The 14,715-nt window shown below is 40.0% G+C and overlaps 1 protein-coding gene across 6 annotated transcripts in view; it reads left to right on the top strand.

Moving 5' to 3' along the window:
- MALRD1 (MAM and LDL receptor class A domain containing 1) overlaps nt 1-14,715 on the top strand; it is a 752,096-nt gene that overhangs the window by 190,171 nt on the left and 547,210 nt on the right. For all 6 annotated transcript variants that reach the window (XM_077154409.1, XM_077154433.1, XM_077154399.1 and 3 more), the window contains exon 20: nt 6,144-6,231. In XM_077154409.1, the coding sequence (XP_077010524.1) occupies nt 6,144-6,231 (88 nt within the window). The remainder of the gene's footprint in view (nt 1-6,143; nt 6,232-14,715) is intronic.

Here is a 14,715-nt window from a genome sequence, read left to right as displayed (position 1 = left end):
GAAGCGCTCAGTGACCTTCCTTCCTCCCGATTCCCTTGCCCCTGGATGTTTTGATCTTGTCTTGGGCACAGCACCTGGGAAAGACTTTGTGGTGGAAAATGACCTTGCAGCAGAGAGGTGGTTCTCTCCACAAGACTGACCAATTCAAGCCGTTCTGAGTACACCATTAATATATGCATTTTCTCCTCTTATGTATTCCTTCAGTCAGCTGGAATGAAATGAAGATAAATTATAAAATGAAAAATAATATAGGGTAAAGGAGGCTAGATTTGTGTAAATAGTTGCATGTTCATATACATCAGGAAGGACTTAGGGGTCACAGGGCTCCCACAAGTTAAATACAGAACGGCCCAGCACCGTCCAGCTGCAGTGGGAGGGAAATTCTCTGAGGGCTTCTTGAGTCGCTGCACGGTTCGGCCTCCTGCCCCTCCCTGGAGACGCTGACTCCCCTTTGAAGGGAAGGTCAGGACCGACAGGCGTGCGGCAGCCCCCACAGCAGCTGGCTCTAGGGCTGGTCTCCGTGCACAGCCCACCGCAGACCCACGTCAGCATTTCACCCTCCTCGTGGGAGCAGGAGAACGAGGCAGCTCTCTAACTTTTCCTCTCGCTAACCCAGGCGTCTGGGATCTGCTGTCTGTACACGCGTGTGCAACTGCACGGCTACCTTGGAGGAAGGTGCAGTGTGACACCCTTTGCGGTGGCTGACCCGACGTGCACAAAGACGTGCGAAGCAGGGACGCGACAGTGGATGAGCGCAGGCCACGTGCCGGATGACGGCGGGCGCTCAGCTCGGCCTTGGTGGGCGGCGGGAGCGGTGGGGACTGTGGTGAACGGGAAGCCGTGCCTTCTTGGGAAATACCCTAGTTTTAAACTATGGTCCACCTGTTTGACCTGAAAGCATTGTTTGGGCCAAAGTTGACTCTGTGATCTGGGTCCAGCTCAGGCCTCACGGCTTAGTGGTCTCCATCCTAGAGGCCCCTGAGGACACGACAAGGGCTTTTCTCCCTGGTTACCATGGAAACGTGGCAGGAAGCCAAGCTGGGCACTCCCGTTTCTTTACTAAGCAAAAAACACAATCTTAGATGTCCAGAAACTATAAGATGTTAGCTAAGAAGAAATGCACCAGAATGTCAAAAGATCAACAAAAATTTGCCATGATTTTTCCCCAAAATAGGAATTCTGTCAGATTAGTGGGCATCGAATTCTTTCTTTCTAATAATCCTTTTGTAGTACCTAACCTACTTAGCTGTTTCAGCATCTTATTTCATCTCTGCTAGTACCACAGTTTTATTTTTATTACCCACTTCTGGGCCCAGCCCTCATGCAGTTTAGAGATGGCTCTTATGCCAATGTTTAATGATTAATAATTACCATATGTCTAGTGTAATAATTGGAAAATTCTGGTTACTCTGCATCAATATGTCTATCTGATCCAGCCAGCGAGATAGAGAGGGAGAATTTGTCCTTCCAAAGCTGAGCTTTATTCCACAAAGTAGATGACAGCGTCATATAAAAATTTCAAAGGAAACTAAAAACACTTTATGTTGAGTCTCTCTAGTATTCTCCTAAGTATTAGCCCAGAAAATTTGAGATTTTCATCTGATGTTCTAGGTTTTTTTTTAGGTTATATGGCAAGATATTGGATAGCTGTCTGGATGTTCATGGGAGTTTGACTATTTGAGCTGCTAGTCAGTTGTAAAAACTTAAATGACATCTTATTATCATGCTTTTCAGTTTGTTGGTTTCTGCGATTTTAGTTATGGGAAAACTAAATGAAAAGTAAGTGGATGGGTGCATGGATGGTTCAGTGGTAGAATGCTCGCCTTCCACGCGGAGACCCGGGTTCGATTCCCAGACCGTGCACGCCCCGCCACCCCCCCCCCCCCCCAGCAACAACAAAAAAAGTTAGTGGATACCATCAGTAAGTGCAAGAGAAAACAAATATATTTGTTGTCTAGAAAATCATTAGTGGAGAATAAGAGACTTAAGTAAATTTCCTTGTCTCTGAATTGAAAAATAGACAAGATGCTTGAAATTACTATATGCTAGTTATAAAATTCCATGCACTAAATTAGCAATTCAAAAAATGTGAAATTAAAAGTTGAGATGATTTATGGCAATAAGTATAGAATAATCATTTTTTGTTTATTGAGGTATTATTTGTATGCAGCAAAATTCATCCTTTTTTCATTAAGCAGTTCTATGAATTTCAACACATTTATACAGTCTATTTGTGTAACCACTATCACAATGAAGATAGAGACAATTTCTACCATCCTCCACAGTTCCCACACCACTGTGGCCAGTGCCCTCACTCCACCCCCATGCCCTGGAGACATAGATGGGCATAGATGGACTTCTTTCCCCATAGCCCTGCCTTTTCTAGAAAGTAATATAAATGGATTCCTAAAGCACATAGCCATTTGAGTTTGCTTTCTTTGTCTCAGTATAATGCTTTTGTGATTCATCTGTTTTGCTGCATGTATCAGTAGTTTGTCCATTTTGTTGCTAGGTAGCATTCCACTGTACAAATATACCACAGTTTGTTTCTCCCTTCATCAATTGAGGGATATTTGGGCTTTATCCAACTTTTGGAGATTATTAATGTTGCTTCTGTACAGTATTTTGTGTAGTCACTTGCCTTTGTGTATCTTTGGGATACACAAATACCTAGAATTAGTGGGATTGCTAAGTCATGTGGAAGTTGATGTTTAGTTTTATAAGAAACTGCCAACCTACTTCCCAAAGTGATTCTACCATTTTGGAATCCAACCAGCAATGCTTGGGAGTTCCAGTTACTCTGCATGGTATGTTTTGTAGTTTATTTATATAAATGTTAAGTAAGAATTCCTTTATTTACAGTCCCTTTGAGGGTACACATTATATTAAAATTGATACATTATTATGGAATTTTCTAAATATCTGCAATAAATGGATAGTAGGTAGCAGGTAGAGGTAATTCCACTTTTTCTTATGAGTTAATGGAGGCTGAAACAACTATATATATATATATATATGAGATGCCAGTTATTTCCACATAATTTTAAATGTGGATCAATAAGTACAGCTTCCTAAATATCTAGGAAGGTAGACTCAGGCAAGTCTCTAGGGCCTTAGTAATGTTTGAGCCTTGGTTGGATTAGAACTTAGAGCTCCACTGTGGCTTGGAAGACCACTCCACCTTTATCTGGGGCACCCAGCAGCGCTATGAAAAGAAAAACTTAGAAGAGCCAGTTCACGTCATAACATCTCCAAGCCAATGAAAGTTCCAGTGTAAGTACATTTGGCCTCTGCAGATAGAGCAGGTCGTTTAGACTAAAGTGGAATTTTCAATTGCCTTTTAATTCATTCAGTAAGGTATTAATGAAACCTAGGAGTAAAATTTGGCCTCCCTAATTTCCAGAATGGCAATATTGACTTGCATAAAATATTTAATGTTCACATTTTAATATCCCTCCATTCGTTCTGGGAAAAATACCAGATATGAAAGTGAGTTTTGTAAAATACAGATGTTTTCCTTGGCTTTGCTCTGTTTTGTGAATACTTTCTTAGGACTTTTTTCTTTGGATAATTTGCAAAGCTTTTTGCAAGATTAAATCAAATATAGGGTAAGGGGGAGTTAAATGTTAACATTTGTAGCTTTATTCTCGAGATGTGATTTATGGTCATGAAGGCTTTCACTTTTTAAATGGCTGGCTGAATTAAATATTCAGAAGAGGCTGGGACTGCAGCTAGACAAATTGACGTTTTTCATAGTTAAACTTAAAACAACCGCTGTTCATTAATTTTCAAGAATGGCAATATTTAAGGTAAGAACTGTGGTTTAACTGTGGTATGGGAAAGGGCCCAGCATCTTCCGATCAGGTGATTTCTGTGTCTCCCCATTGGCTTTCAATATTGATGGAGGCAGCATCGAAATACTTCTCATGACAGGTGAAGTAACAGCCCCAGGAGTGACACCTGGGTGGACAGCCTCTCATCAGGGGTGTCGGTTGCAGATTTGGTCCGTGATTTTCAGAAATGACCAATTATTTGACTGGTGACCACATAAAGACAATGCAAAGAATAGTTCACAGTGGTTGAGGCCCCTCTGGACCGGAGCTGTGTCGGCATATACATCCCCAGAGTCAGCTTGCGGATACTCATTTGTACAGCAAAACCTGGGGATTCGGATATCAGCTTCCTGTCCCATCTCATTAATAAATTAATAATTATGAGCAGTGTGGCCAAGTGATAGATTTTGTTCCTATTTCTCTTCTAGTTTTTCTTTTTCCCTGTATTTTTTTTTTTTTTGAGCCCATTCTTGGTGTGTCCTGATTGTACTGCAGTGGTAGATACGCTTCTTGTTACAGCGCATTGAGTAATGTAGTATTAGCCGGTGCTGATGCCTTTTGCCCGTTGTTCACCCAACTACAGAGTTTTTGCTTTAAAGAAAGCAAAAGGTATTTCTTACAATGTGCTTAGCCAATTTCTGGGTGCTGGCTTGTTGTTTATTGAGAATTACCACATGATTTTGTACTGAGCATCCTTTGTGCATTTTTATTTTCTCTGCCTGTGATATTTCCTTTAATTGTGCTAGGGGTGACAGGAAGAATGTATTTTTATTTGGAGTTATTCAGTGCATCGTAACAGGACATCTTCTGTGCAACCCCATTAAATGTCCTTTAGTGGATGACTGATGAACTATGTATATTTGCCGATTCACCAGATTCATAAGGCTTCTTCCAGTTGATCAGTTCCCTTTGTTATTAACGGGGAGAAAATCTTGGTAGTGCCAGAAAGTAGTGGGGAGGAGGTCAGGGAGTTTGAGCTCATCCTTTGAACTTTTATGACTTTCTCTCCTTCAACAAGATCATAAAAAAGTCTACGTAACCATTTCCAGTGGAGGATAGAATCTGCAAAATGAAACAAAAGTTCACCCCTGACATGTAGAATTTGTGAGGATAAAGGAATCTGTTCATATTACAGTGGGAGAAAGAATGTGTTTTTAAAGTTGAGTTTGCTTGAAGTTCTTAATTATTAAATTCCAATGGGGTTCTCATTGAATATGTAACACATTTGCATAAGTATTAAAGTAATCCATCATGATTAATTCTATTACAGTAAGTGTGGCACAGCCGCAGCCTGCGGCGCTCAGGGGCAGTCAGGGTTCTTACCAGAGTCGTGGTGGCATCACGGAGCCCGTGTTGGCACGGGGCCATCTGTGCGCTCCTGGGGAATGTGTCATGGCTGTGAAGCAGAGCTGGTCATGATCACACACTTTCACACACTGTCACTGCATAAGGTCCATGAGAAAGATGTAAAGGCTTTAAAAACACACAGCCTCATAAGTAACTCTGGAAGCAAACCCAGAAGGATATAGAGACAACCTGAAAACAGGTGAACTTCTGGGGCAAAGGCACAGGTAGAGGAGGAGGCAGTTATTTGCCTTCTAATACTAAGAGGATCAGAGGGGCACAGGGCACGTCTAGAACTAACAGTTGGGAAGTAGGTATCAATTTGATATATTGAAATTCCAGAAAATTACAGCTGACTAGAAGTAGAACAGGCTTCCCAAGGCCAGTGCACCCAATGAAATGGGGGCTTCTTATCCAAGAGGCGGTGGGCATCCCTGACGGAGGCTTCTGCAAAGCGTTGGTTTTAGTCGGTTGGAACTGCTTTGTTCTAGGAAGCTGCTGAGTTCTTTCTGACTACAAGAGTCTGTTGTGAATGGACTTGTGTCCCCACAAATACATGCCTACGTCCTAAATGCTGATCCCGTGGGTACACTCATTTGTAAATAGGATCTTTGAAGATCTTCTTTAGGTGAGGCCAAACCAAATCTGGTTGGCCGTATTCCAATAAGACTGGAGTCTTTATGCAGTGAGGAATCTACACAGAGACACGGACCATGGTGGAAGAGACGCTGGCCGTGCATTGGAGGAGACTCGAGCCACCATGGGAAATCCACAGGCATCAGAGAGAGCAGGCTCCTCTCGCTACTTAGATTTGGGACTTGCAGCCTCCAAAACTGTGGGCCAGTAAACCCAGTGTTGTTTAAGCCACCCACGTGTGGCATTTGTCATAGCAGCCCCCACAGACTAAGACAGGCTCCATAGATTCATTTCTTTCCCAATGTCACAACGTTCTTATATTTTTCTTAGATTCTGGTGGAAGCCTCAGTGGGGGACGGCTTCACAGGAGACATCGCAATCGATGATTTGTCATTTATGGAGTGCATCCTCCACCCCGGTAAGAGAAAATATTTCAGTATATTGAATATTTCTAAACCTCTTCACTTGGAAATCAACGTTTCATTTCCACAAATATTCCAAAAGGCCCTTGTGTCCATTCTGTTTGTCAAATCTATTCACTCTGAAAAAGAATGTTGTAAATCTTTGCTAGCAACTAGTCTTAAAATCTTTACGAAAGTAGAAACCAGGTTTAAATGATTGGATTGTCTCATCTCCTGCAAAATAGCAGGAAATCATGCCTGAAATTAAAGTTTAATTTCATTATGTTTTCTAATAAGCAAGCTGGTTGCCTTATAATTACATTATTTTGCAGACTTGTATTAACCTCTCAGTGACCTTCAATGATGTTTTATTTTCAGGCTGCCTTTTAAATATCCCTAAGGATTACTGTCAGCTGTTTCCTCTCCATATCCCACGGTCTTATCCGTGATCAGCTGAAGACATGTTCCCATATTATATCCCCTTCTCTGAGTCCCTTGTACAAAGCACTTTGAATCTCCACTTGGCTGTCTAAAGGCATCTCAAAGATAGAAGGGAAAAATGCCCTTTTAAAACCCACAAGACCCACCTCAGACGTTGAGTAATTCTCCTGGGGGGTACTCTTCCCAGCAGGTGAGGTGGGACTTGGTAGGACTGGACGTCAAACCCTTGCACCGTGCCCCAGGCACCCAGGCTTGGCCTCCCAGTGGCCTGACCTCTCTGACCTCCCAGCAGTGCTCTGCAGTGCTGATAGTGCCACCTGCAGCCCTGCTCCATCTCCTGGGAGAGCACAGCCTTCCCGTCACACCCGGGGCAGCTCTGAGGCACAGCTCAGACCCTACACCTGTCTTCCAGCAGGATGGACCTCTCCAGCCCTCTGCACAGTGGCTCCCACAGAACTTTTCTGAAAGCCAAACCCCTTTCTGGAAGCCCAACATGAAGGGAATGGGATTGAATGCTCCATCTAGCCACCGTTCCTCACTCACTAGCTCAGGAAATAATGATCCATCTCTAGATGTTTAGACCACATTAGGAAATTGGTCCAGTCCTCAGCTTCTGGTAGATCCTGAATCCACAGCTCTCATCAGGCTCAGGACCAGCTCAGGCCACCACTGTCATGTCTGGGATGGCTGCAGATGCTTCTTTTTCTTTTTTTTTTTAACTCTGTGTTGTGTAGTGTAACATACATACAAAGCAAAGAAATAAAAAAGCAGGAGTTTCAAAGCACTCTCTAACAAGTAGGTACAGGACAGATCCCAGAGTTTATCTTGGGCTACCATACGATCCTCTTATATTTTTCCTTCTTGTCGCTCCAGAATATAGGAGGTTAGAGGGCTTAAATATTTTTTTTATCATCACAATCGACTTTTTTCTTTTTTTATGAAAAATAACATATATACAAAAAAGCTACACATTTCAAAGCACAGCACCACAATTAGTTGTAGAACATATTTCAGACTTTGATATGGGTTATAATTTCACAATTTTAGGTTTTTACTTCTAGCTGCTCTAAAATACTAGAGATTAAAAGACATATCCATTTAATGATTCAGAATTCATATTTATTTGTTAAATCCTATCTTCTCTGTATAATTCCACCATCACCTCTGACCTTTCCATTCCTCTCTTTAGGGGTGTTTGGGCTATGGCAATTCTAAATTTTTCACATTGGAAGGGTCTGTCACTAATATGGGGTAGGGAGATGGAACTATCTGATTTCTGGAGAGGCTGGGCTAGGTTTCAAGACTTATTTGAACCAGGGACCCATCTGGAGGTTGCAGATTTCTGAAAGTTACTCTAGTGCCTGAAACCCTTGTGATATCTTACATATTGCCCAACTTGTTCTTTAGAATTGGCTGGAATGGTCCTGGTTAGGCATTGGCAGGTTATGATAGGTAGCAAGGTCTACCTGAAGCTTGTGTAAGAGCAACCTCCTGAGTAGCCTCTCGACTCTATTTGAACTCTCTCTGCCACTGATAGTTTATTTATTTATTATTTTACATGGGCAGGCACCAGAAGATAAACCCGGGTCTCTGGCATGGCAGTCGAGAATTCTCCCACTGAGCCACTGTGGTCTGCCCCACTGATACTTTATTAATTACACTTCTTTTCCCCCTTTTGGTCAGGATGAAATTGTTGATCCCAGGGTGCCAGGTCTGAATTCATCCCTGGGAGTCATCTCCCACATCACCAGGGAGACTTTCACCCCTGGATGTCATGTCCCATGTAGGGGGGAGTGCAATGATTTCACTTGGAGAGCTGGGCTTAGAGAAACTGCGGCCACATCTGAGCAACAAAAGAGGTCCTCCAGAAGTAACTCTTAGGCATGCCTATAGGTAGTCTAAGCTTCTCCGCTACCTACATAAGCTTCACAAGAGTAATCCTCATGATCGAGGGCATGGCCTATTGATTTGAGTGTCCCTAAAGTTTGACAAAATATCAGGGACTCCCTGATGGTAAGGTTTAATAATTCCATGTTCTTTCTCCTCTTCCTCAGGGGACTTTGCCAATACTTTTTGATTATCTGCCTAATATACTCTAGGACATTTCCAGGCATCAAAATAATCTATACAGGATTAAAGGACCTCTTTCTTATTCTGTGCTCCCTGTGTTTCAGTTGTTCAAGTGAGCTATACAGGTAGATTGAATTAGAATATGCACTACAGAAAATTTCAGTTCCAGATCAAAGAAACCTTTCTTCCATTGATCTCAAAGAGTATCTGTGGCTCTAAAATATAGAACTGTCTTCCTTACCCCTATGTTCTGAATTACCTTAACCCCAACCTGATCGGCTTCATTCTTATCTCTAAATATCAGGTTATATATGTAAAACAGCCTTTCAAAATCCAGAAATAATAATCACCACTCTGGACTTAATGTGTCTGCTCTAAAAGCTTGCAATCTAAGCCCCTGTTTTCTTATAAGCATTTTCTAAAGGTGACCAGACCATTGTTGTTCTTTTGTTTCTGGCTTGTTTTGTGTCACTGAATGTCCCACATATTCATTCATATTATTGCATGCCTCATGACTTCGTTTTTATAGCAGCACAACCTTCATTCATAAGTATACACCATCATTCGCCAATCTGCTTTAGCCACCTGCATTCATTGGGCGTCATGTAGAGGGCCCAAAGTCCAGTCCATCAACATTGTCAATGTTAGATAATTTCATTGTTCCCAAGAGAAAGAAAACCAATAAACACACCCTCACCAAATAGACAATCTAAACCTCCTCTTACCTCTTGTCCTTCACCCCATTATTTACCTCTGCTATTGCTGTGGTAGTGCTGATGGTTTCCTTTTCAACATAGCTCATAGCATGCAATAGCAGTTTTCTCCCTGTACCCTGTACTTAAACATTCTTTATACAAGAATCGTATCTTTGAAGTAATTCTTTGAGAACTAATTCATATTTCTAGTGTGAATCATTGGGACATGTAGCTCTACACACCCCTTTCAATATTGTTCATCTTCAATGTGGTAATATTACATCTTGACCCACTAGAGAACCACCTTCGCTCCTATCTATTCCCTTACATTGCACTACAACCTGATTAGCTAATGGTTCACCCATCTCTAGCTTCTATGTATCACTAAGTCCCCTATATACTGTAGTATAAGCCTCTGATTATACCTTTATGCTGGTCATAAAAATGGAATCATACAGTATCTATCCTTTTGTGTCTGGCTAATTTCGCTTGGCATTATGTCCTCAAGGCTCACCCATCTTGTCATGTGCTTCAGGACGTCATTTTTTCTTACTGTTGCATAATACTCCATCGTATGTATATACCACATTTTGTTGATCCACTCCTCTGTTGATGGGCATTTGGTTTGTTTCCATCTTTTGGCAATTCTGAATAATGCTGCTATGAACATTGGTGTGCAAATGTCTGTTGGTGTGGTTGTTTTCAGCTCTTCTGGGTATATATCAAGTAGTGCTATATCTGGGTCACAGGACAACTTGATATTTAGTTTTCAAGGAAATGCCAAACTATCTTCCATAATGGCTGCACCATTATACATTCCCACCAGCAGTGCATAAGTGTCCCAGTTTCTCAACATCCTCTCCAACAGTTACAGTTTCCTGTTTGTTTAATGGCAGCCATTCTTATAGATGTGAGGTGGTATCTCATTGCAGTCTTGATCTACATTTTCCTTATAGCCAATGAAAATGAGCATCTCTTCATGTGCTTTTGAGCTAGCTGTATTTGCTCTTCAGAAAATGTGTATTCATATATTTAGCCCATTTTATAATTGGGTTGTTTGTTTTTTTGTTGTTGAGTTGTACGATTTCTTTGTATACACAGGAAATTAAACCTTTGTCTGATATGTGATTTCCAAATATTTTCTCCCATTTAATTGGCTGCCTTTTCACCTTTCTGACAAAGTCTTTTGAGGTGCAGAAGCATTTGATTTTGAGGAGTTCCCATTTATCTATTTTTTCTTTTTTTGCTTGTCCTTTGAGTGTAAAGTTTACGAAGCCACCTCCTATTACTAGGTCTTGAAGATGCTTCCATACATTTTCTTCTAGAAGCTTTATGGTGCTAATTCTTATAAGTAAGTGTTTGATCCACTTTGAGTTATTTTTTGTGTAGGATGTAAGAGATAGGGGCCCTCTTTCATTCTCTTGGCTATTGATATCCAGTTCTTCTGTGCGCAATTATTGAAAAGACTAGTTTGTCCCAGTTCAGAGGATTTGGGGGCCTTGTCAAAAATCAGTTGACCATTGATTTGGTGATCTATTTCTGCACTCTAGATTCAATTCCATTGGTCAATGCTTCTGTCTTTGTGCCAGTACTATGCTGTTTTGACCACTGTGGCTTTATAATAGGTTTTTTTTTTATTAATTAAAAAAAAATTAACTAACAAAACATTTAGAAATCATTCCATTCTACATATACAATCAGTAATTCTTAATATCATCACATAGTTGCATATTCATCATTTCTTAGTACATTTGCATCGATTTAGAAAAAGAAATAAAAGACAACAGAAAAAGAAATAAAATGATAATAGAGAGAAAAAAAAAACCATACCTCACATGCAGCTTCATTCAATGTTTTAACATAATTACATTACAATTAGGTAGTATTGTGCTGTCCATTTCTGAGTTTTTGTATCCAGTCCTGTTGCACAGTCTGTATCCCTTCAGCTCTAATTACCCATTATCTTACCCTATTTCTATCTCCTGATGGTCTCTGTTACCAATGACATATTCCAAGTTTATTCACTAATGTCAGTTCATATCAGCGAGACCATACAGTATTTGTCCTTTAGTTTTTGGCTAGACTCACTCAGCATAATTTTCTCTAGGTCCATCCATGTTGTTACATACTTCATAAGTTTATTCTGTCTTAGAGCTGCATAATATTCCATCGTATGTATATACCACAGTTTGTTTAGCCACTCGTCTGTTGATGGACATTTTGGCTGTTTCCATCTCTTTGCAATTGTAAATAACGCTGCTATAAACATTGGTGTGCAAATGTCCGTTTGTGTCCTTGCCCTTAAGTCCTCTGAGTAGATACCTAGCAATGGTATTGCTGGGTCATATGGCAATTCTATATTCAGCTTTTTGAGGAACCGCCAAACTGCCTTCCACAGTGGTTGCACCATTTGACATTCCCACCAACAGTGAATAAGTGTGCCTCTTTCTCCACATCCTCTCCAGCACTTGTTATTTTTTGTTTTGTTGATAATGGCCATTCTGGTGGGTGTGAGATGATATGTCATTGTGGTTTTGATTTGCATTTCTCTAATGGCCAGGGACATTGAGCATCTCTTCATGTGCCTTTTAGCCATTTGTATTTCCTCTTCTGAGAGGTGTCTGTTCAAGTTTTTTTCCCATTTTGTAATTGGATTGGCTGTCTTTTTGTTGTTGAGTTGAACAATCCCATATAAATTCTGGATACTAGACCTTTATCTGATATGTCGTTTCCAAATATTGTCTCCCATTGTGTAGGCCATCTTTTTACTTTCTTGATGAAGTTCTTTGATGCACAAAAGTGTTTAATTTTGCGGAGCTCCCATTTATTTATTTCTTTCTTCGGTGCTCTTGCTTTAGGTGTAAGGTCCATAAACCACCTCCAATTATAAGATTCATAAGATATCTCCCTACATTTTCCTCTAACTGCTTTATGGTCTTAGACCTAATGTTTAGATCTTTGATCCATTTTGAGTTAACTTTTGTATAGGGTGTGAGATACGGGTCCTCTTTCATTCTTTTGCATATGGATATCCAGTTCTCTAGGCACCATTTATTGAAGAGACTGTTCTGTCCCAAGTGAGTTGGCTTGACTGCCTTATCAAAGATCAAATGTCTGCAGATGAGAGGGTCTATATCTGAGCACTCTATTCAATTCCATTGGTCGATATATCTATCTTTATGCCATGCTGTTTTGACCACTGTGGCTTCATAATATGCCTTAAAGTCAGGCAGCATGAGACCTCCAGCTTCGTTTTTTTTCCTCAAGATACTTTTAGCAATTCGGGGCACTGTGCCCTTCCAGATAAATTTGCTTATTGGTTTTTCTATTTCTGAAAAATAAGTTGTTGGGATTTTGATTGGTATTGCGTTGAATCTGTAAATCAATTTAGGTAGGATTGACATCTTAACTATATTTAGTCTTCCAATCCATGAACACGGTATGCCCTTCCATCTATTTAGGTCTTCTGTGATTTCTTTTAACAGTTTTTTGTAGTTTTCTTTATATAGGTTTTTTGTCTCTTTAGTTAAATTTATTCCTAGGTATTTTATTCTTTTAGTTGCAATTGTAAATGGGATTCGTTTCTTGATTTCCCCCCAGCTTGTTCATTACTAGTGTATAGAAATGCTACAGATTTTTGAATGTTGATCTTGTAACCTGCTACTTTGCTGTACTCATTTATTAGCTCTAGTAGTTTTGTTGTGGATTTTTCCGGGTTTTCGACGTATAGTATCATATCGTCTGCAAACAGTGATAGTAAACTTCTTCCTTTCCAATTTTGATGCCTTGTATTCCTTTTTCTTCTCTAATTGCTCTGGCTAGTACCTTCAACACAATGTTGAATAATAGTGGTGATAGTGGACATCCTTGTCTTGTTCCTGATCTTAGGGGGAAAGTTTTCAGTTTTCCCCATTGAGGATGGTATTAGCTGTGGGTTTTTCATATATTCCCTCTATCATTTTAAGGAAGTTCCCTTGTATTCCTATCTTTTGAAGTGTTTTCAACAGGAAAGGATGTTGAATCTTGTCAAATGCCTTCTCTGCATCAATTGAGATGATCATGTGATTTTTCTGCTTTGATTTGTTGATATGGTGTATTACATTAATTGATTTTCTTATGTTGAACCATCCTTGCATACCTGGGATGAATCCTACTTGGTCATGATGTATAATTCTTTTAATGTGTTGCTGGATTCGATTTGCTAGAATTTTATTGAGGATTTTAGCATCTATATTCATTAGAGAGATTGGTCTGTAGTTTTCTTTTTTTGTAATATCTTTGCCTGGTTTTGGTATGAGGGTGATGTTGGTTTCGTAGAATGAATTAGGTAGCTTTCCCTCCACTTCAGTTTTTTTGAAGAGTTTGAGCAGAGTTGGTGCTAATTCTTTATGGAATGTTTGGTAGAATTCATATGTGAAGCCCTATGGTCCTGGACTTTTCTTTTTGGGAAGCTTTTGAATGACTGATTCAATTTCTTTACTTGTGATTGGTTTGTTGAGGTCATCTATTTCTTCATGAGTCAAAGTTGGTTGTTCATGCCTTTGTATGAACTTGTCCATTTCATCTACATTGTTGTATTTATTAGCGTAAAGTTGTTCATAATATCCTGTTATTACCTCCTTTATTTCTGTGAGGTCAGTGGTTATGTCTCCTCTTCCATTTCTGATCTTATTTATTTGCATCCTTTCTCTTCTTCTTTTTGTCAGTCTTGCTAAGGGCCCATCAGTCTTGTTGATTTTCTCATAGAACCAACTTCTGGTCTTATTGATGTTCTCTATTGTTTTCATGTTCTCAATTTCATTTATTTCTGCTCTATCTTTGTTATTTCTTTCCTTTTGCTTGCTTTGGGGTTACTTTGCTCTTCTTTCTCCAGTTCTTCCAAGTGGACATTTAATTCCCGAATTTTTCCCCTTTCCTCTTTTCTGATATAGCATTTAGGGCAGTAAATTTCCCTCTTAGCACTGCCTTTGCTGCGTCCCATAGGTTTTGATATGTTGTGTTTTCATTTTCATTCGCCTCGAGGTATTTACTAATTTCTTTTGCAAATTCTTCTTTGACCCACTCGTTGTTTAAGAGTGTGTTTTTGAGCCTCCACGTATTTGTGAATTTTCTGGCACTCCGCCTATTATTGATTTTCAACTTCATTCCTTTATGATCCGAGAAAGTGTTGTGTATGATTTCAATCTTTTTAAATTTGTTAAGACTTGCTTTGTGACCCAGCATATGGTCTATCTTTGAGAATGATCCATGAGCACTTGAGAAAAAGGTGTATCCTGCTGTTGTGGGATGTAATGT

This window comes from Tamandua tetradactyla, chromosome 1 (assembly GCF_023851605.1).
Source record: "Tamandua tetradactyla isolate mTamTet1 chromosome 1, mTamTet1.pri, whole genome shotgun sequence".
Taxonomy (NCBI): domain Eukaryota; kingdom Metazoa; phylum Chordata; class Mammalia; order Pilosa; family Myrmecophagidae; genus Tamandua; species Tamandua tetradactyla.
Note: the sequence above shows the minus strand (reverse complement) of the source record. Positions and strands in the feature narration are given on the sequence as shown.